The sequence below is a fragment of the Macrosteles quadrilineatus genome, unplaced genomic scaffold (genome assembly GCF_028750875.1).
Source record: "Macrosteles quadrilineatus isolate MER2022 unplaced genomic scaffold, UCM_ALF_1.0 Scaffold_2__2_contigs__length_208266976, whole genome shotgun sequence".
Taxonomy (NCBI): Eukaryota; Metazoa; Arthropoda; class Insecta; order Hemiptera; family Cicadellidae; genus Macrosteles; species Macrosteles quadrilineatus.
In genome coordinates, this window is record NW_026542595.1 from 122,642,638 (window position 1) to 122,666,162 (window position 23,525).

Below are 23,525 nucleotides of genomic sequence, written 5' to 3' on the forward strand. Positions count from 1 at the left end.
ATATATGCTGATGACACATCAATTTTTGCTAAAAATTCAGACAAAATAGAACTCTTCAGTGAAATCAGTGAAGCCCAGGGAGATGCTCTAAACTGGTTCTTCACAAATAAACTTCTCTGTAACCAAAGTAAAACCCAAAACATTATTCTTAGCACATCCTTAAATCTGGACCTACAAACAGTAAAGCTATTAGGTATTCATATTGATTCCAAGCTGTCTTGGCATGCTCACATAAACAACCTTTGTAAAAAGATTTCACGGGTCAGCTATCTTTTTTGGAAGCTGAGGGATTCTGTGTCAGATGAATACCTCAGAATGACTTACTTTGGTTTATTTCAATCTCATTTATCTTATGGACTGGTTCTCTGGGGACATGCAACGGCCGTATCAGATGTGCTTCTGATTCAGAAAAAAGTTCTTAGAATCATGTGCAGAGCTAATAGATTGGACCACTGTCGACCTTTATTCAGACAAATGAAAATTTTAACAGTAACTAACTTATACATTCTACATATTCTAATTTACACTAAAACTAATCTTATCACCTTTTCCTCACCAGGCAAGATATACACCTACATGAAACCCGAAACAGGACAAAACTCAATATTCCACAGCACAGATTGGCAAAATTCGGCAAATCACACAAGGCAAATTGTATCAAATTTTTCAACAAATTACATGAATCGGCAAGGACCACCACACCAAAAATCTTCAAAAATAAGGTAACTGCTTGGCTCTTAGACAATCCATTTTATAATATTTATGAATTTTTAAATACATGTGTAGAAATTAGTTTCTAGCTGTAGGTAGATTTTTATGACAACCTGTTTTAATTTAATGTAACTCTGACAATGCCTATCTCATGTATATGATCAATGGCAAATAAACCATTTCATTTCAAACCATTTCATTTCATTTCATTTCATTTCATTTCAAAAGTGGCCGTGGTAAATTGCTATAATCATTGACTGCTATAATGCTATTGCTAGGTCCTCTCTTCTCTCGCTCTGTCTGTGTCCGTTCCCTTTCACTTTCAGTGGTAAATTTAGTAGCGTTATCTTTAGCCGTCTGCTTTTGCTAATGCAATTCTCCAATGGACGGACGGTGATTGTTTATTTAATGACTGATATTTTGTTTCAAGACTGTTAACTTAATAACGTTTGGAAAATAATTGATTTGTTATTCAAAAGCTTTTATTGTACAAACTATTCAAACCCCTGGGAAATGATATTATCTGCAACTACAAGAGTGTAAAAATATTGCAGGTAGGCCTCTAGGTTGGTAGTTGTAGCTGTAAGCCGAAGTTGCATTCCATAAACCGGTTAGCAAATTTAAAACTCCCATCTAACTTACTACATTATATTTATCCATATGCTTTCAAACTAGGCTAGTTAACTTTTGGTAGGACCTATCCATTGCCATTCATTTACCAAATGTTATTGGCAAAACTTAAGCTTAGGCTACCTTTTCTTCAATAAACTTAGCCTTGGCCGAGCTGGGTAATGTGTTTAGGCTTACAATTTGTTTTTTATCTCAATTGTTTTTATTCCAGTTTAAGACCTTGATTAACCAAATAAAACGGTTTAATCATAAACATTACCTTAACTCCTCCCATAACTTAGGCTAGGCCTAGTTGCAGGGTTGGCTAGAGGGAGGGGAAGGGGGTGCCAGAGGTCCTGGGTTCTGAAGGGGGCCTGGCCAGGTAAGAAAAATTCTTTTCTGTACATGTAATCTGACAGAGTCAGAAAATTTTTACATTGTTTTAAAATTCACTCAAGTATTTTTGGCTGGAATAAAACAACTTTGAGAACGATAATTAATCAAACTATCATGCATTTTGGATATATGTATTATTAAGGTGTTACAATACGGCACGGAGGCGGCTGTACATTAAATCAGGAAAATATGGGGCACGGGGTTGCTCAGCCCAGGGACCAGTGACGGCTCGGGAGGTTAGGCTTAAGTTAAAACCTAACAAGTGTCTTCGCAGTAATAGTCATGCGGCGTAGAGGCTATCTTGATGGGTAGGCCTAGAGCAAATTATGTCACACGGAGCAGTATAAAAAGTATCAATGGGTTTGGATGGTCGGATAACGCACAAGTTTAAATGTTAGGTCCAACTAAAAAGATTAAATGGTTAATTAGGTCTCTCTTATAAAAATTATTTACCTACTGTATTTTATGAACTAAATAAGACAAGCATGCATGGACTGTATAAATTAGGACATTTAACCCAAGTCTCTGTGCCAAATAACAAGTCTACATGCACACTGAACATTCTATGGTATATTCTATGGTCTTCATTCTAGTTTCACCTCGGTCAGTACAAGTTATTTTTTAATCTACTAAACCCACTAAGTTCCATAGGTACATTTTTAAGATTGCAATTTTGTTATTTAGTAATCGTATGTCTTTCTCCTAGTCGCGCAATATCATAGCCTCCTCCAGTACAAGGCCGTACGGTAGCGTTTGTTTGTGGCAACTTCACAACAGCATGCCTATTGCCATTAACAATAATAACAAGAAACTTGTAAAGATTTAAACATTGTGCATACGCTCCATTAAATTAGTGCAACCAAACAGGTGTTAAACAGTATGCCGGGTCTGCGGTGTTGCCACTTTTGTCTCGCAGCAATCTTTTATTAGTGCAATTTTTATCATTCTTAAATTTAAGTTATGGCGATATAGAATCAAGCGGCACAGGTTACATTCAACAATATAATGTAGGTAATAATGGAGTTGTTATAATCCCAGAAAATTATTTTGTTGTATATAATTATTATACTAGCTGTACCTGCGGGCTTTGTCCCGTTTAACTTCATAAGTATTCGCATGGCTCGTCCTGGTCACGTCCTGGTCGAAGTTCGTTCGCTACGCTCACTCACCTTCAGGTTGGAGCAGCTCGTTTGCTACCCTAACTCGCCTCCAGGTTGAAGTTTGTTCACTACGCTCGCTCACCTTTTGGTTGCAAATTACCGGTAGCTGTTGTCATAAATTTAAAAAAAAAATTACACCCTGTTGGTAATCCTCGTAACTATGCTATTGAACATCATAGAACAGAACCAACTTGTTTAATTGAAACAGCTGTTAAGATTCATTAATTCCTTTTAAATATTAAAAATCATAAGGTTAACATGGAAAACTTCAGAGCCACTGGGGCGGAGCCCGTAAGCCCGATCATAATAAAACTACTTAGTTTTCCTATTTAATGCCCAAAGAATCGGTGTACTGAATTTCAGCCTCCTAGGTAAATGAGAAGTGGGAGAATTAGTGATGAGTGAGTGAGGGCTTTGCCTTTTATATATTTAGATAACCATAGAAGTAATATAAATAAAAAATGTATCCTTATATATGTAGGTAATTTAACTTTTAAACTTGGTTTTTGAGTACCGGTAGTTTAGTGATTGAAAAAGTAATAGGCCTAAGAAACTGGTTACAAAAAAGGTGCTTTTGATCAGCTGTAGTTTTTTTTTACTGTAAACAATTTTTACTACATACTGCCTCTAGAAATTTCAATTCTTAATATGATCGCAATCAGCACATTTTAACCTTTTAAAAGTAAACAATTTAATTGTTTGGCTTTCAAAATTTGGAGTTTTAAAAATTTTTGTTTACATATCCAAGGAATTTATGTTTTAAGATTTTGTTTGTTCTGGTATCATTTATCTACTAGCCTAAAATGAATTCAAATAACACAACAAATTTTGGTGAATCTAAGAAAGAAGCACAAAATACATCAAATTCAGCAGAAGAAAAACCCTCTCGTAAATGCACGGAACAAATAACTGCAAAACTGAAAGCCTCAAATGAATATTATGAATCACCAAGTGCATCTAGTTCAAAACCTGTTTCTAGGGAAGAAATATTAGCTGCTGCAAGTGAAATGGAAAATATGGCTCTAGCACATAAAATTGCAGTTGATAGTACTTTTGAGTTTGAAGAAAAGGAACCTCTGGAAAACAAGTTACACAAACAGGTGAAAGAGGCAGTGCATAAAGTATTCTGGGACAATCTCAGAAAAGAGTTGGCAGAAAATCCACCGAACCACACTCAAGCGTTGGCTTTGCTGATGGAAATAAGAGAAATCTTGCTTTCATTGTTACTTCCACACAACAAAGGACTGAAAAAACAAATCCAAGAAGTGCTGGACACAGAGCTGATACAACAGCAAATTGCAAACGGCACTTTGGAATTTCAATACTACGCTAACTTTGTTCTAACAATAATGTCTAAGATGTGTGCTCCTTCTAGGGATGCAGACGTGAACAAGATCAAACAAGAATCTGATACTGTTGCCATATTCAAAGGTGTAATGGAGACGCTGCAACTTATGAAGCTAGATATGGCTAATTTCACCATCAAAATTTCTCGACCAGTGATTGCAGCTGGTAGTGTGGAATACGAAAAAGGGTTGTTCAAAGAGTTTTTGAGGGTGAAACCTGACGGATTAGAGGCGACAAAGGCTTGGCTGCTAAGAAATACACCACGTGATACTTCCCTGACATCGAAGAATGAATGCAGAGAAGTTTTAGCTCAGGCCTATTTAGAATTGCTTACATGGGATGATAACTGTACTTTTCCAGAGACTTTGTTATTGGACAAAAATCGTCTTTTGGACCTGCGCAGTGAGACGCTACGAGTTATGATTGCTGCAACGGTGTTGCTTCTAGTGACCAACTATGCTCCTCAACTCAAGACAAATTCTGGTTTTAGTTTGTCTTTGAAGAATCATCTACTTCTTCTGCTACAGGATGTGCGTTGTAATAAAGATTTGGAATCTGTTTTACCAAACATAAGTGTTCAAGTTATTGAAGAGTTCAATGCTTTACCTCAATGTTTGAACGCTGAACTTGTGAAAATTATTGAATCTCAAGTCATACAAGTGTCTTCCTCGGATCATAAGATCAGGCAAATCGTCTTGTCCAGAATTAAAGAATTTCTTCATGAGGCGATAACTTCAGTCGAGCCATCAAAAGCTGTTCCTGCAGTTTTGGCAGGGTTTACGGAGGAGATATCAACGTTGGGTGCTAAATTTCATAGTATTGTGTCTTACAATCGTAAAGTCTTTGGAGAGTATTATATGGACATTCTTGAACCACTCGAATGATAAGTTGTGTAAAAAAATACTGTAGCTAAGTTATATTAAGATATGCCTTCTTTAATCTGTGGTTTTCTCTGTAATCTCATTGAATATACCTAATCTAAAAAAATGTGTGTTTCCTTTTAAATTATGAGTACGGTATGCTGTATTTTGCATGTCTGTGTTTGAACAAGGTAAGGTAACCTCAACACATTCTATACTAGGCCTAGGCCTAATGTTTTAAAGTGTGTAGGCCTACTAAAAATTTCATGAAAGATAATTTTATTGGGACCTAGTTATAGCACTTATCGATAAATAGTTGTTGGTATTGCTTCAATGGCACTAATGTGCATAATCGTGTTGCGGCAGAAAATAACAAGAGGAAAAACTCTATCTCATAATTTCATCGTCAGCGTACTAATTGTTGAAAAATATAGAAGGAGTAATTAACTAACTGTTGAGAATGTTAGACCGATAAATGTGTCCACCCGTTACAGCCTTCTTATTATAGGCAATGGAATCCAAAAATGGTTTAGTTCAACAAAAGTAAAGTGCAATACCTAACATAATGTTGAAGACATTTCAATTAGCCTACAGATTCACCACTCCAAAAACTGGTTCAATAAAAGTCAGAAGTTAAATTAGTTCTAAAAGTTTTGCCTATATTTTGTCATCACAGTCAATGTTTTTAATTCATCCTTGGATGGTTAAAAAACCTGTTTTAATTACAATTATGTTCAATAATAGGCTACCACAGTCTACCACTTTTACAATCTTAACAGTTTTAAACTTGCAATGAACTTTTGCTTCTAATAAGGTTTGGGACTTTGGGTCTATATTACACAGCTGTCCTAAAATAACCATTTATTTTAGATTCAAGATGATGTGGCAAGAAGCGAGGAAACAAGAGAAGAAAATACGAGGGATGCTCGTAGATTATAAGCGACGAGCTGAAAGGAGAAAAGACTACTACGAGAAAATAGTAAGTGAATTGCTAGTAAAATATGTATTGATTCTACATTCTATTATGTTAAAATCAGAAAATCTATTTACTTTAGTTTAAAATGTTTGGTAGCCTAAACCAACCAGTAAGGATGGTATACGGAATGGAAAAGTAAAAATCTTTCTTAGTTTAGTGTTTTTCCAAGTGAAATTAGATTTTAGCAATGCATCTGCTGTATCTCCTCTAACTCACTGTACAACTCTTTGCATCCCTGTTTCCACTTTTAGATGCGAACTATAAAGTTTCTATGTTTTTCAGAAAGCAGATCCCACCCAGTTCATACAACTACATGGTCGTCCGTGCAAGATTCATTTGGATCCCGCGGTGGCGATTGCGGGGGACAGTCCAGCAAATATGTAAGTTTCTTCTTGACATTTGAGCCAACAATGTACTATATCTGCCTGTTTATGTATAATTTTGTTAGTACAGTAACACACCTTGATATTGTATGGTCAATTTTAGAACACTTTGTTTCAAATTTATCGTCAGTGGTAGTATGTTTAAAAGTTGTTAAAATTATTAGGCCTATACATCATTAATTAGTAGGCCTAAATCAAAAGTTTCACAATTTTTCTAGAACTGGGATCTAATCTATCTTTGAGTGGTCTTATTAGTTTTCAAGGTCCCTCCCCACCTAAAATGGATTCAGATATGAGATTTCAAATATAGGCCTACTTGTATGGTTTACTTATTAGTTAAATGGTTCGCTCTCAATATCCCATTAAACAACACAAACTTTCAATCATATCCAATAAACCTTTTTATTTTAAGCCTGAGCGTATTTTATTGCAATTTACTAGTCCAGTAAACACCCTTTTAACATTACCCTGTCAAACAAAAACCAGGGTTAATCAATACCAATATAAAATCTAGAAATCAATCAGAAAGTTAACTGGGCAATGGGAATTTTCCGCAAAGGCGCGGATAATTACCCAGGCCTGGCTAACAGAATGTAAAGGAGCAGACGATAAACAATATTTCATACATTTAAAAAAACATTCAGAAAACAACTGTGTCGATTACTTTAGAAATAGATTTTGTGTATACAGTTGTAGATATTTAAGATAAAAGTAATTTTTAAAGGGCAAAGTGACTGCTGCAGATCTTTTTTAACCAAAATAGCCTTTAATTTCAAACCATTGGTCAGCTGATAAAAGGATATCTGGAATGGCCTCGCCCCTTTATTTTGGTTAGTCTGGGTAAGTGCCTAATACCCTTCACCAGAGTAGACAATAGACAATAGACAATGTTCTTTATTTACATATTCGTAGAGAGAATAGTACTTGCGTCAAGTAGAGTGTGTCAAGAGTAATTATTTATACCTAATGATTGGGTGAATATGCATATTCCCACTTGGGCGTACATTTTTTGTGCAAATATCAGACTGTAACAACAAAACGTTATTTACATCTGTTGTTAACTTTTTTTTAATTTTTCAGGATGTCTTGGCAAGGCAACCATGATATACTGATAGACAGATTTGATGTAAGAGCTCATTTGGATTTCATCCCAGAAAACACATCTAAAAAGGACGAAGATGATGAGGTATCTCAAGAAGAAAGATACATAAACTACGAACGTTACCGCATTCTTGCGCAGAATGATTTTTTAGGAGGTAATTTTAATTTTGTGCCTTTTTCTAGCAGCATAAATAATAATATGCTTTTTAAGTCCTTTTTTTAAGAGTTTGGCGGCGTCTTTTAACACTGCATTTGCCCGTCCACATAGACTAACCTCCCGTGCGTTTAATCAACAGGTGTAGGTAGTTATTCTCTAAGAAGTGAATTTATAGCTAGCCATTCGTAAGATTTAGATTTGAAATTAAACTAGAGAACCGATGATAAACTAGCTATAAGTCAAATTGTGTGGGTTTAACTTTACACAATAATTTTTCAGTGAGTGAAGATAAATTTCTTCAACAATTAGCTCTTGAGGAACAATTTGGACCAGTAGAAAAATCTGAACCTCCACCCATAGAAGGAAAGAAAAAGGTGATGTATAAGAAACATTTATTTGTTAAAATTAAAATTAATTAAATATATATTGCAATTTTAGAGTTTATTTGAGGTTGTCTATAAATTAAAATCTCCATCAAGCTCCTGTCACGACAAAGTTTAGAAAGTTTTACCTGCAGATCGATTTTTGACAACTGTTGGTTTTTGATAAAAGATTGTTGAACCGATTTTAGACTCTTCAAAGACCACTTAGGCCTACCTACCCTAGTAGTCTTAGAATCAAACTTGCTCTATTCAATAATGTAACTTGATTGTCTTGTTTAGGTCCCAGGAGCGGCTATTGGTTACAATTACAATGAGGGATCTTCAGCCAATATGGGGGGTTCTGTCAGTGGTATAGGGGGGGCCGGGGAGCCCCCTGCAGCTGACAAAGACAGCAGTGACGACGACGACAATGACGAAGAGGAAGATGAAGACAGCGATATTGACTTTGGTACGTTTGATTTTGTATTGTACCGCAATAGCATAGATAAAACATACTCCCTTAGTAGATTTGTCATCCTTATGGAACAGCTGAAGCCAATTTTATTGTTAGTTCTGTACATCACAATGTAGAGGTTGTGTTTAGTTTACAATTTGTTTCTTGTTAATTGGTTGTTAGTCATTTAAAGCCTCATTTAACCAAATAAAACGATCTAATCATAAACAATAACTGGTCTCCTAAAACCAAATAGTAACACACAAATCATAAAAATAACCTTAAAATAATAGAAACAACATTTCGTCTACACTAGCGATCAGTGTTGACGTACATGAACTAGAGATGACAAACAAGCTTCAAAATATATACCAATACCACACTAATAAAAAACCATTTGCACACTTAGTAAATTCATCATTTATATCTGGCATATTTCCAGATAAATTAAAAATTTCTAAAGTAAAACCTCTTTATAATTCAAAATACTACGATAAACTTGTATCTCTAGTTACTGAGACATTCTGTGATGTCATTGTAAATTTAATGGGATGAGAATTCTACTTGTGTTGCTTAGTCTATGGTACTTGGTTGTGGAAAATTAATCTGTTTGCATAGCTTGGAATTTGTAATGTTTATAGTGATGCTAATTAACCACAATTTTTATTTGCATTAAGTAGACCTATTCTTCAGGATATTTTTATTTAAATTTCTTTAGTTTCTAGAATAATTCGTAATATTTTACTTTATTAAGTGTAGAATTTGTGATGTGATGTGGTTTAGCTTCAGTCATGTGCTGGGATCTTTCCAGGGGTCTGAAGTCGGTCTAAGATTTTAGGAAAAGGGGAACGTGACTCGGTATGGTTGTCCCCCAGGGACCGTACATGTTCTGGTAAAAGTTATTAACCAGTTTATCATCGTTACCATCTGGGGATTGATCAGATTTCTCTAGCAGGAAGAGATACAGCTTGGTTTTCTCTAGCTGGAGAGGGTAATGCATGTATATATTGAATAAAGATATTTACATATTTTATCCATGTTCACAGATCTGTGTGTTGACGTAAACAAGATCAGTTCGGCCCAGGCACACGAGATGAATGCTGCTGCACTCGCATACGGGATGTGCAGCAACGACTTCTTCAGTTTCCTCACACGCGACGTAGAAGAGGCGGAAACTCTGAAACTAGCACGGGAACGAGAGGAGGAGAAGGCGATGTTCTCGGTAGGGCCGCAGGATTAAAATGTGTGAGAGTGGTAGAAATGTAATCAATTCAATGTTGACCCTAAATTGTCGCTTTTAGGATTTTTAAATATTAACTCTTTCTCCGTTTCTTTTTTGATTGTTTATCAATTCACAAAATTTAATATGTGTTGTTTGGTTTTGAATAAATAATTTTTTCAAGGTTGTTTTCATTGGATGAGTATGTGTTTGTAAAAGTTACAAGGGGTAGGAAATGTTAGGGATTTTTAATAGAGGCGTAGAGTTTAGCTAACTTACCTGAGAAAATTAGAGTCCAGGGTTACACGATAAAAGAGTGATAAAAGTTATACTGTAAGAAGATGTAATGTGACTAGTTGTTGAGGTTTTTGAAAATGCTAGACTTTAGTTATTTTATGGGCAAAAGTCCAAAAGAACACAGATACAAACAAATTTTCCACAATAACACTTATATTTTGACTTTATTACAAAAGTTAGCTAAGCTCCATACCTTGTTCAATGTTCTAAAATGGGTTTGTTAAAAATCTAGTATAGGATTCCTGTCATGGTATTGGAGTTCTGTAGAGTGTTCAGTACAGTAATTAAATGGTTTTGTTGGGTGTATTAGAAAAGATTTTATAACTTACCGAAGTTACTGTCACTCTTATTGTGATTGTCAAGATAGCTGTGATGCTGTAATTTATTTTGAAATTTCCCCTAAAGAAAACTTTTTAGATATTATTTTTCATACAGTTGCTAAAAATGTGTTTGCATCGTATTAATTAATTGATGGTATTGGAAATAACCGAGCTTGTTAGGATGGTTATATGTTATGTCTTACTATTAAAATGGTGTTGTTTGAAAAGTTTTTCCTATTTAAATTTTTTTCTTTTACATTGTTGATGAAAGAAGTTCTGAATCATGGCCTTATCTTGCTCTATTGTCCTCTAAATGGAAATCATAACCAATCAAAAGACCAAATAACAAAAATATTTAAACTATGATACTACCCTAAAATATCGATAAGTTGAATTTTTGAAACCAAATACTGAAAAATAAGAGTGTTTAAATTCTTATAGTAGGGTTAACTCCTTAATGACACCACATTAAGCCAAGGTAAAATCCAGGTTAACGGAATCTATAGGAAAAAATTCAAATAAATTAGAAAATTAGTTGGGCAATGGAAACTATCCTCCATGGCATGGGTAGTTTGTTCGACTTGTATGGAGCAGACGACAACATAGATGTCATACTGTGATAGAGATGAACAGCTGTTTAATTATTTTCAGAAATATATTTTGTGTATAGAGTTATGGTATTATGATAACAGTTAGTAATTGAAAATTGAAATATGTAAAAACTACCAGTACTGTTGTAGATCTCTTTCAGTTGAATTAACTTACATTCTTACATACTTACATTCTAACCATTGATTTACATTGATAAAAGTTATTTGAAACCGGTATGCGCATATATTTCGGTTACTTGGGTTTTTAACTGAGGCAATGATGGTGAAATAAAAACATCACTATTTCAGGGAAGAAAATCTCGACGAGAAAGAAGAGCTTTTAGGGAGAAGAAACTTGTTGGAAGAAAACTAAGTCCTCCAAGGTATGAAAACAGTAGGCTTAGTTTTGTTAAAAAAAATAGATTGTTAACAAACTGTAAGTTTGAGTCGTTATATTTCAAGCAAATATTTTAATCTACAGCAGAGGCTTTTTAAGGATGATAAAATCCTCTTCATCTTGGGGTTGTGAAGAGTAATCAAATACATTTTTTAACACGAACACGAAAATATGTAACAAAAATTTGGCCATATTTTAATACTGATTGTGGTTGCTCAGTGTAACCGGCAGAAGATGAGTCAACCCACTGGTTACTTATCGGCCCACATCAATAACTGTATCTAACCATTTTATTGGATGAGCAAATTCAATTTTACTCTATGTTTTAAACAGCTCCCTATTAAATGTCCTATTAACAATACGATACAATGATATTTTACTACCACTGTACGGAAATGATCATATTGCCATACCTGTAAACATAAGGCAAAATAGCTCATTGCTGCTCTAGATTGGGAATGGATCATTCCCGCTCGCTGATGAGCTGATCTCACAGAGTCATTCCTACACCTATAACAGCCGCAGATCCGGTACGTTAGTTAACAACCGCAAATAACATAACCTTAAAAAAGCAAACATAACCAAAATGACATTTTATATACATCTAAAAAGTTAATCTGTTTGCTACTATAAGTTGATTGTGGTGGTAGGAAATATCTTGTGTGTATTCCGAGCACAAACAGTCACTGCCGCTCTCGAAATGCATGGCCTCACTCAGCTAAAGCTTTGTGCGGCCATCTACAATTCTCGAGCGTACTTTACATGCCTTGTACACAAATAGCTGTTCTGGTGTGGCAACATGTCAACACAACTCCTTGGCCATCACTATACCTGAAGACATGTTTCTTCTTTCCTCTTGCTTGAAATGCTATCAGTATAGTAACAGTAACAAATTTAAATTATTGTGTACACTATAGAGTGTTTCTGTTTCTCAAGTCAAGGCAGAGTCTTCCAGTCAAAGCCTGTTGCTAAAACAATACAAAGCTTGCTCTAATTCCACATTTCTGTTCCAGCTATGCAGCTTCCAAGGCAGCTCCAATCGTTGATCTGATCCGTAATGTGCCCAAGGCCAAGTCTAGGAGTCGGTCACGCTCTGTTTCGCCTCCGAACGCAGGGATGATTCAATACATCACAAGCTTTGGAGGGGACGAAGTACCTTTGGAACCACCACCTCCTCAAGCCATAAAAACTAGGTATCTCTAAACACGTCCGTTTATTCTGACTAAATATATTTTGAATCAATGGCCATAAAAAGATAGGTATATGTCTAAGTTTGACTTACCGTTGAAATCTAATACAATTCTGACCCAAACTGTATGGTTAAAATAGGATTGGGTATTAATGAAATATTTTTTTTTTACACTATTAAATCTAGTTTTTTCGGAATCTTTGTTATTGATTATGCTAGATCACTGAGTGGCTTGTAAAAACCCTTTGCCCAATGCTGCATCATTGAATGTAGCAACTTACGATAACTTGCTTCTTTGCAGTGTCCACGCCAGTAAGGAAGATGATAAAACGTACAAACGAACTGTAAGGTACAGATCATCAAGATCTCCTGACTCTGCTAGGAAAAGGTAATGCAATGTTATTTTACTAGCTTTTACTCCGATTACATATAGCTACAGGTTGAATCGCCACCAGGGTGCAATTGGCTTCTATACAACTAAAAACAGGTTTTACCTTTTGTCAACACCTTAATCAGTTGTAAGATGCGTTACGGCCGTTAAGAAGATCTTCAGCTGAAGCAGTGTCATCACAGTAGAAACTCGTAACATGGATCCTTTTTACGATTAAAAAAATACAAAAATAAAATTAATAAACCGTTTGTCACATAGATTTTAATTCAATACAACCCTGATTGTGCCAATACCTGTCAGATTGATTCAACTACGTACTTGATTCAAGCGGAATATTACCTTACAGTATAAATTTGATTGTTTCTGGTTCCATGATTGGTGCGATTCGCCTTCGCCGTTTCCGCCCTTAGTTTATGTGGTTGCATTTTGTATTTAATAATTGTTATAATAGTTTGCTTAATCGGAAATATTCGCTTATCCGAAATGGGTGCGATCTCAATTATTTCGCATTAGTGGGGCTCCACTGTAGAATGTTATAATTTGTGGTATTTTATATCAATTTTACTAGTAAGCAAAGAGTTTGTAGGTAAGAATACATTTTCATCCATTCAAATCCTCTACTTCAGTAGAAAAAAAGAAGATATTATAACGGTAATGAGAAAACCTATACAGTAATTTCATAGCCAATGTTTTGTTTCTAAACTATTCACTTTGCCAACTACAAAACTTGTGATTTAGGCTATTCAGTTATTCACTATTGCTAATCTTATGTATTGTGTCCTGTAGGTCGTCAGACAGAACATACGGGTCAAGGCGAAGGTCGAGGTCACACAGTCCGTCCTGGAGGTCAAGGTCGCCGGTGTCACGAACTGTCCGTTACCACTCTAGGTCTCCTGTCCGATCTCCGTCTAGGTCTGACCACAACCATAGGAACACAAGGTTCGTCTCTACTGCGATTAATACTTGTTGTATTGTCCATTGCATTATTACTGCTCGATTACCAAGCTTTGCTCGGGGTATCTCTTCACTTTTGACTAGCAATCTTAAACAGTAGCGCCAAAATAATAGGGGAGCCATCAGTAAAAGCTAAAAACACAGCGGTATTTTCATTAATTAGATTCACAATAACGTTTTTTTCACAATAACAAAATTTGCCGGATTAGCAAGCGTTTACTGTATTAATTTTTGGAATATTACAGTAAAATAAGATAACTTTATACTTTGATTAATGTACAAATATTGTTTTTAGTTACAGAAGGAGACGTAGTGCTTCCAAGTCTAAAAGTTCGTCACCCGTGCAAAGGTAAACTAAAAAAAATTAGTTATCTTAGAAATAAAAAAAAAACACGCTCCCGGAATTTGCCTGCAACAGGGAGAGGTGGAGTGAACTTTACACGTAAGCAGAAAACTTTACTTAATCACTTTAGAACTGACGTGGACAGATAATAACTAACTACTGTTGGTTTAAACTTAAAGAGTTTTAGTCCAATTTAACAGCTAAGTGTATAGAAATACGCTGTTCAACTTGCTTGCTGTATTTTTAATAATTTTGATTCCTTGAGAAAAATAGCTGTCCATGTTTTCGCTGTTGCACAACTTGCTATTAGGTTGTTAGATTGTGTGAATTATTTAGGATATCTTTGGAAGTTGATGGGATGAGTGAATTGATTGTGTGTTGAAACTCAAATTGAACCTTGGAATTTGCTACTTTTTAGTTATCCTTATTGTGCCTCCAGTAAAAACTTAAAATTTTTATTATTTCTATGTTTGTGAGAGGAGGGGAAAACTTATTAAACTGCAGGGGGCATGAATAAACTGCGGAGTAATTGATTTCTCTTGCTGTATATTTATTTTCCTGACAGCCTTGTATTTTCATCAGCCTGTACAAGAAAACAAACTCATACAAAACTTTGTCTTGTGTTGACAGGATAGTGAAGAAGTTGGATTCACCACAACCTATTAGAAGTGTAGAAGTCCCTGCTCCCCCTGTGATTACCAGGTGAGTGTTGGTAATACTTAATAAAAATTACCTCGCAAAATTTATGATTTTTTTACATTGAAATAATGTAGCTAATTAAACTAGTTTCATCCAAACTTAAGAAGAAAAGTAAAAAGTAAGTCCATATACAGGGTGTCCTATAAAGGGGTTGCTATTTTTGAATTACCATACCAGACGCATCGAACACGCTACAAACTTGAAACTCCACAACTTACAACAAACACATGCCCTAAAAAAAAAAAAAAACGCAAGTTGCGCTTCTCAACCATTGAGAACTAAATGGCAGAACATGAATATAGTGTCAAGGAATTTGTAATTATTTGTAATTTTTACAGATATTACGGCCGTCACAAGAATGAGTCTTCATCATCAGAACTAGATTTGTCAGATTCAGACGACAAAAATGATCAGAACTCAGAAAAAACTTCATCTGACAAGTAAGTATTAAATTTTGATAAGTTTTGATTTCTTTGAATATTTTATATGTCAACTTTTAAATGTATCTTGTTGATGTAGAGATTAGGCCCTGTACATATGAGGGCGGAAGCCGCCGCGGTCGCTATTGCGCGGGAACCGCGGCGGTTGAAAGTACAAAGGAGCAAATGGGACCGTTCAACATTCAACCGCCCACATCCAATCACCTGCAACAAACCGTCGCAGATTTCCCTTCCCGGTTGGAGTTACTTGAGTTGGCATGAGAGCGTATACATGAGGGCGGTAGCTGGCGTGGTTGACTTGCTGTTGGATTAAACAGTCACACACATATGCGCGCTCGCTTAATGTCACGACAAGTTTCTCTTCTGGCGAAATCCTATCCCTCACTGTGTGCTCACTAGGTGATAAGTAATCTTTTACTAAAGTCATGGAAATAGGTTACACTCATCCGAAAGTAATTAAAAAACTTAGGAGGGTATTCTCTTAATTTTGGGTACAGAGTAACAAATGAACCCAAGGTTAAGCTGTCGTCTATTACAGGATGCACTTACCATCTCCTTTCCTTCCAATCTCCTTACAACATCTCCTTAGTCGTGCTGCCACATTTACAGACTTTTTTTAAAATGTAGTAACAGCTGTGTAGTTAGAATCGAACAACGGATTACTACTGTCGTTTGTTGATTCTGATGATATAAATATACAATTTAGTTTAAGATATCTCAGTTATAGACAGTTTGGAATAGACAACTCCAGATATGTTGTGAATCATGCTGTCACTGTTGGTTTTTCATTGTTTCAGGAATGTTCTGTATTGTTTTATTTTAATTTCCAGGAATGTTCTGTATTGTTTTGTCATTGTTTCAGGATCATTCTGTAATGTTTTCTCATTGTTTCAGGATCATTCTGTAATGTTTTCTCATTGTTTCAGGATCATTCTGTAATGTTTTCTCATTGTTTCAGGATCATTCTGTAATGTTTTCTCATTGTTTCAGGATCATTCTGTAATGTTTTCTCATTGTTTCAGGATTATTCTGTATTGTTTTGTCATTGTTTCAGGATTATTCTCTAATGTTTTCTCATTGTTTCAGGATCATTCTGTAATGTTTTCTCATTGTTTCAGGATTATTCTGTAATGTTTTCTCATTGTTTCAGGATCATTCTGTAATGTTTTCTCATTGTTTCAGCATTATTCTGTATTGTTTTCTCATTGTTTCAAGATTATTCTGTATTGATTTGTCATTGTTTCAGGATTATTCTGTATTGTTTTGTCATTGTTTCAGGAATGTTCAAGCTGTGGGTAATGCGGGTGGCAGATCCAAAGTCAGTAAGAATCAAACTGTCCTCATAGCCTACACTAGTTAGCCACAAACCACTAAACATGTCATTGAGTCTTCTGCGGGACAAACTATGTGGATTTACCCAATCAGATTAACTTATAAGACCTAGGATATAACATACAGCGCTAGGGCCCAGGTTTTAGGATTTTGGCTAGGATAGCAGGCTTACCTGAAGGGGAAAGAGTTCTACTTGGCACAAAAGTCACAAAAAATACACTACACTCAAAACATTCAAATATTTTACTCTCACTGACAGCATTTTTAACCCAGAAAGGTATGAGATAAAGAGAGTTTTTAAAGAGTTGTTTAGCCACCGGATTACTGTATTATACTCATATACTTGCTGTAGTAATCCTTTGTTGCTGTTTTGGCAACTAGTGTCTGTTCTCCATCATCATCAGGCCTCAAGGTGTCAGGCGATCACTTTATTTGAAGGTCGTTAACAAAACAGAGTACAATAAATAAAACACATACGAGACACAAACTAAACACAAAAACATAGAATAAATATTCAGTTACAAAAAAAGCACGAAAAACATACAAAGGAACATTAACAAAAACAAACATGACCGGGCTAAAGTAAAGTCTAGAACGTATATTTATTATAAGTTTTAGTGTATCGTTTGTGTCTCGTATGTTTTATTTATTGAACTCTGTTGACTGTTGACTCTAATGACCTTAGTTAAATAGTAGACTGTGATATTATAATATTGGCAACACTGTCACAACAAATTCGGCCACCATTATGCCTGAAGGAAACTGTCTCTTCAACTCATACTTTGCTGAAAGGATTTTTTAATGGAAGTTTTAGTAGAAGTCTCGCCTTACTGACAAAAATATATGAAAATGCAGTGTCGAGTTGTGTTTAGTTTGAAGTTTTGTGTTTCTTTAAGCCAGTATGGACTCTTTCCCCGTTCGGGTAAATTGTTGGACATCAGTGATTCAAAAGCTAGAACATCTCTATGTAATTGAAGGGAATTCTCAGTAGTTTGGTGTATATTTTTATTCCAACTTTACTTAAGGGATTTAGAAATTACAATTGTCTGTTGCATTGACTTAAGATACTAAAAGTAGACCAGCTGTAGTCAGTTTTAACTCAAAGTGAAGAAATTGAATAAACCTCTTAGAATGTTAAAACACTTTCTTTATAGTTGTTTGAAAGAGCCTCATCAGAGTCTATAGTTTACTCTAAGTTTCCATTGTAGTTAGGAGTGATTAAAACGCTGGCTTATAAGCAAGAAACTCTATTTTACATCAATACACTTTCCATGGATTAATTTGTTAATTGGAAGTTATTTTTAAAATTCTAGATCTTTAGTAGAAGTTATTAGTAACAGAAAAACAGTTCCAAAATAAATCGTTGATGAATTACTTTTTTAGCTATAAATTACCATCTACTCCTTTTAGCATAATCTTATCCTTGTATCTGCCATCTTAGACAATATTTATCCATACGGGGAAGGATTTATCAATACAATTTAACTACCATAAAATTAACACACTTGATCAAACACAGAGTTTTTGGGACCCATTGGGACAAACTAATTATGTATCAAAGCGGCTAAAACTTGTACACAAAAAATGTTACACATGTGACATTGATAATTGATTGTTGTGTTAGGCTTCTTAGAAAATTGTAGATAATCTTCCATCTAATTTATAATTAATCTACCCTTTGAAGAATGCAACTTAAACATCCTTACTGTGACAACATATTTGCCTCATATAATTAAACCTTTTCTTGTCCATAACAAAACTTTTCTTTTATGAGCTAAAATGAACTCTTTAAAAAAAAAATCCTTTTCCAAAGAGTTACTACATAGTTTAGGAAATAAGAGGCACTGTTGTAATAAGTAAGGCTTTATTAGACTATTATAATACTCGTGTCCAAGTATCATCGAGGTTAAGCCATTTTTATAACTTGTAAATGTTTCAAATTTCCACCAATATAAGTGATTATACTAGCAAAAGCAGGTCTTGGGCTTCATCCTCTATTGTAATACACTTTTAATAACACTTTGTAGGCTAGGGTTAATTATATGGATGGATTAGTCAAACAGTGGCCTGTTTTCCATTTAACTTATTGTTTAAAAATTGAAAAAGCTCACTGTTTAATCAATCCAGCCATAACATCATCCAATATTTTGCAACATAAGTTCCAGAACCATGTGTTAATCAGTAATTATTTACAGCCTGGGTCGTCTTCAAACTCAAACTCCAAGATGTCACTTCAAGAACGGCTTAAAAAGAAGAGGCAGGCGTTGATCAATAGACAGTGTAAGTTTTTGATTGTGAATATTTAATTATTATTTGTTTTAGTCTCTAATACCGTAGATTTCTTATGGTAGGTGAGTTGGTGGCTCAGTCGGTAGCTTTGCGGACTTCGGGTCCAAGGCAGCGATTTCGAGGGTTCACATACTGGTATCTGCCACTACTTTAATCAGTACAGTTCACCCTTGTACTGTACCGGCTCACCCCTTGCTTTGTTGGATATGTTCCTCGCACATGTCTGCAGCCTATGTGGACAGGCGAATGCAAGGTTAAAAGAGGCCACAAACCCTTTAAAAAAAGTAGAAGTAAGTACCGGATCTCCAGTCTATCTCACTCGGTTGATCACCGCTATTTTAACACTTTCCAAGGCCTTGCCTTCCAGCTTTGACTGTTCTATTAGTGTCCTCCCAAGTTCTTCCAATATTTTACATTCCAGGGCCTTCTTTGGCAACATGTCCATGATCGTTTTCCAAGGTGTGTGCTACCCATCCCCATTTTCTTCTTCTCTTAACTTCTTAGTTTGTTCAACAACCAATTTCCTCGTTTGACATTGTTTCCATACCCAAAATGTGTGCAATCAACATATATTTTAACTCATAACTAAACATGAGTATGGAATGCATAAGATTGTTGTAGCTTTATTACCTAAGACCAACTGATAATCGATTATTGACTGGACCCTGTTTTAAATGAACAAAATTGACTGACAAGATTGTTTACAGACAAAGCTGATAAGAAGGCAGAACGTCTGCGGCTGGAGAAGGCTGAACAGGAACGGCAAGATAGGGAGGACGAGATGAGGGAAATATCCATCAAGATGAGGCGGAGGTTAGTAGTTAGGCCTTAACTACAGATAACTGATGTAGTTATTATAGGTTGTTTGCCAAGCCAAGTGGCTGGTTGTAGTTGTGGACAGGCTATGTTGAACAGATCCAACCCATTGGTCGATGGGTTGGATCTGTTTCCTAAGTCGGGTATTGTCCTCCGGTGGGGCAATCAGTCCTTTATTGATTTTTTTTATAAAACCGTGTAAAAATAAGTTATGTAAAAGAGAACAAAACAAAAACAGTTTTGACCAATTTGCAGTTTTTTTTTATAAAATTGACAGAAATGTTAAGATAACTCACAATATTGCATTGTTTCAGTCGTATTTTTTTACATTAAAGAATATTACTTGTTGCTGTTGGGCTCGCTAGTCTCATTGAGTGTAAACTTAGTAACAAGGCTAACTTAGACATCTTATATTGAGTAAAAATACACACCAAGGTGTATTTTTTGGTTGTTGGTAAATCATTTTAAGCTCTAATAAACATAAATTTGGTGTAGTGTGCCTTTCTCAAAATGTTATTGTGACCCATAATGGCCACACTATCGTGAACATCTCACTACTGCGTCGACATTTTGAACATCTCAAGCAATCGCAAAAACATTATCGTCTCTGAGATTGCGGTAAAGTATTGCATAATAACCAATAAATCACGACCAATAGTCATCAATTTTGGTTATGTTATTTTTTATATAAATTGGTAAAGCTAACGACCGACTTTGAAAACTGACCCAGCCCTATTGAAAATTAATATCTCATGATGCGGTCGGTGTTACAGAGAACGCCAGAAGAGACACCAGTACTACGAGATGGACGACACCAACGCAGCCGACATGTCAGACGAGGACAGATTCAGCTCTGCAAGTTCTACGTCCGGTAGTGAGAAGCAAGGATCTGGCTCGGAGCAGAGGTAAGCCCCAACAACAAGTATTTGGTAACTGTCAGAATGTGAACAATATTTTACAAGATCCTTTAAAACAAACCTTTTGACTGTTTTAACAGCAACTTATCATTTATTAGAAAGAGTATATATCATTACAAGTACTTCCAAATCATTACAGGAACTTAGGCATAGCCAAGCTTGTAAGATTATTTTCATGATGGAGGCAAAGTTGAGGACATAAATGATTGGAGCAAGTGCTGGAAAATTGATTTTGCTACAAGCTATGAACGATACTTACACACACACAGAATAAAAGATCTCAGTAAAATAAAATTATTATATTTCTCAATTATTATTTCTTATAAAAAAAAGCAAATAGGCTACAGTAAACCTACATAAGCTTATGACTATTTCTGTTTTACATTTAGATTGTTAAACTGTAAAAACAGCCAATAAAAACGAGTAGCAGAGTACAGTTGTTAAAAAACCAATAGTATTTCTGTTAAATGGCCTATAGTAATAAAATTACTGTTTTCACTAACAATTTTCTATCTTTCAGATCTCATTCTCGATCTTCAAAGAAATCCAATCGTACTCAAGATTTGGACAGGAGTCGAAATAGTCGAGAACGAGACAGGAGCCGAGAGAGAAAAGACTCTTATCGAGAGCGAGGGCGAACACCAGAGCGGGACAGGGAAAGAGACAGGTAACGTGTATAACAGTTACGTTTGCTCCAACTCTTCTGTAAAGTATAGAATATTTGCAAGTTCAAGGTTGGTAAGTAATGCAGTCTATATCTTTTTACTTTCCCCTCTTATAAGTATTGTATTGTTCAAAAACTGAATAAATTTTATTTCAGATGGTCTAAGAGACGAGATAGAGAAGACGAAAGGCCGTATAGAGACAGATCTAGAGAGAGAACAAGAGATTCTAGAGATGCAAGAGATAGAGAAGCGAGCAGAGACATCAGAGATAGAGAAGCGAGCAGAGACATCAGAGATAGAGAAGCGAGAGATCGAGAAGCAAGAGATAGGTCGAGAGACAGACATAGAAGAGGACGAGATAGAGAATGGACGAGAGACAGAGAAAGACGACGGAGTAGAGAAAGAGATTACCATGATGGATCTGTAGTGGTAAAGGCTAAAAGGTAACTATTTTTTTTACTTTGGGTCAGGTTGGGTAGAAGGGTTGCTTTGGAAAATTAGGATTGAAAAAACATTTATTGTAGTTCTACCTTACTACAAACGTTTCTTACATAATGTTGTACATGATCTCCTCCATATTTTTGTGAAATTGTAAGCATTTTACACGGTTACAGCAAAATCATTAACGACTTCCGTGGTAATGGTGAAATCTAGAACGCCTTCCACAGTCTTGCCAACGTCATTATCATCCTTCAAGACAGTGGAAAAATTGTGAATATTACATGTGATTGCAGCAAAATCGTACATTTTTTATTGCTTTCTGTGATTGCAAGAGTAAAATCTTCACCCAACCCAAAGATATCAGGGACGCGCAGACCCCTATTAAATATTCATCCAACTAAAGTCAAGTTCCTCAAACTTTACACTCAAATACCTGTCAGTCTGGATTTCTTGATGAACTTAGTTTTTACGTTAGTCTGGATCAAATTGTTGTGTTTTCCCTATACAGAAATATCAAAATAAAAATTGATTAAAAAACTAAATGCCAATTTTTATTTTTTTTTTTTTTGTGGGATTTCCCCTTAAACAAATTTACAAATAGGAAGACAGATTGTTACTGTTGGTTGTTTAGATGTAACTTTATAAAAATGTGTTACATTTTAAAATATTTTTCAGGCCATTGGTGGATTATTAAGTTCCTGTTGCTGTGTTTCTTGAGTGTCAAATACGGAAGACTGAGAGAAAATATTCTACTCTGTTTTAACGTTGTTAATGCTTAGTGTACATAAGAATATATATTTTGTCTCTGTGGATGCTTGTTTTATAAAATGTATAATATTTTATATTCTTTCCAAGCAATGGACTGGTTTTACTGTGTATAATATTGCTAAATGTAACATAACTTATGTTTATTTGTCCTTGTTTGAATTCACTTTGTGAAAGCCAGGTATATTTTTTTCATTAGATTTATGAACATCCTTTTCTGTGAGACTATGGATGTAGTAGAAAATGTGTAGGGGCAAAACTACTCTTATTTGTTTTATCTTATTGCCAAATAAAACTAATATATTTGAATAAAGATAAAAGTATAGTTTTCCACGCCGTTAGATTTTAATTTTAAGTTTATGTTAATTTTTCAACTTTTTTTTGCATGTTTTATGTATTCAGTTTTAGGCTGAATTAATAGCTATAAAAATATATTTGGAAAAAGTTTTAAACTTGACTTGCTATCTTAATTATTTTGAATTATTCTTTATAAGTTGCTACTTGTAACGGTGCAACATTTGATTGAGATAAAATTTTAATGTCTTTAAATTATTTTTAAATGTTAATAATTTTCTTTTGTTGTTAGTTTCTGTAAATATTGATAATCTTCCAAGTCCTGTTTGAAATTTAATTTATTTAAATTTTCCATATGAAAAATGTAGAACATAATTTTTGCCTGTGATTGCTTTAACAAACATAAAAAATTAGTTAATTCTTACTCCATTCTGATTGCATGAGAAATAATAAAATATATGTAATTTTTATCAATTTAAACAATAAGTTTTTTACTTGTTGAACCTTCTTTTAATAAAGGATATTCAACTGGAGGTTTTGATTTCTTAATTCTTTTCAACCCTTAAAATTAGGCAATCTTAATACTGTACAATCTTGATTTTTCCTCACTGACTCTCTAGTTCACACCTCCGGTCTGTTACGGTCAATTTA

The 23,525-nt window shown here is 34.9% G+C and overlaps 2 protein-coding genes across 2 annotated transcripts; both read left to right on the forward strand.

Moving 5' to 3' along the window:
- Nucleotides 1-1,052: 1,052 nt before the first annotated feature.
- Nucleotides 1,053-23,233, forward strand: LOC128986399 (CLK4-associating serine/arginine rich protein). The gene is made up of 21 exons (XM_054406755.1): nt 1,053-1,265; nt 5,954-6,062; nt 6,342-6,439; nt 7,523-7,698; nt 7,980-8,074; nt 8,363-8,531; nt 9,563-9,738; nt 11,252-11,325; nt 12,353-12,532; nt 12,830-12,916; nt 13,706-13,858; nt 14,169-14,222; nt 14,847-14,918; nt 15,254-15,355; nt 16,634-16,673; nt 18,883-18,967; nt 19,684-19,789; nt 20,566-20,697; nt 21,230-21,376; nt 21,530-21,817; nt 22,491-23,233. The coding sequence occupies exons 2-21, from the start codon at nt 5,961-5,963 to the stop codon at nt 22,507-22,509; spliced, it is 2,355 nt and encodes a 784-aa protein (XP_054262730.1). The 5' UTR covers nt 1,053-1,265; nt 5,954-5,960; the 3' UTR covers nt 22,510-23,233.
- LOC128986400 (T-complex protein 11-like protein 1) lies at nt 3,567-5,191 on the forward strand. The gene has a single exon (XM_054406756.1). It carries the CDS (start codon nt 3,680-3,682, stop codon nt 5,105-5,107), a length of 1,428 nt encoding a protein of 475 aa, XP_054262731.1. The 5' UTR covers nt 3,567-3,679; the 3' UTR covers nt 5,108-5,191.
- Nucleotides 23,234-23,525: the final 292 nt, after the last annotated feature.

Bases quoted from the DNA above. Each gene is read 5' to 3' on its own strand.
- LOC128986399 (XM_054406755.1), top strand. From the start codon at position 5,961: ATGATGTGGCAAGAAGCGAGGAAACAAGAGAAGAAAATACGAGGGATG. The intron at 8,532-9,562 runs GTACGTTTGATT...CCATGTTCACAG, and splicing joins AGACAGCGATATTGACTTTG to ATCTGTGTGTTGACGTAAAC. The intron at 9,739-11,251 runs GTAGGGCCGCAG...TCACTATTTCAG, and splicing joins AGGAGAAGGCGATGTTCTCG to GGAAGAAAATCTCGACGAGA.
- LOC128986400 (XM_054406756.1), top strand. From the start codon at position 3,680: ATGAATTCAAATAACACAACAAATTTTGGTGAATCTAAGAAAGAAGCA.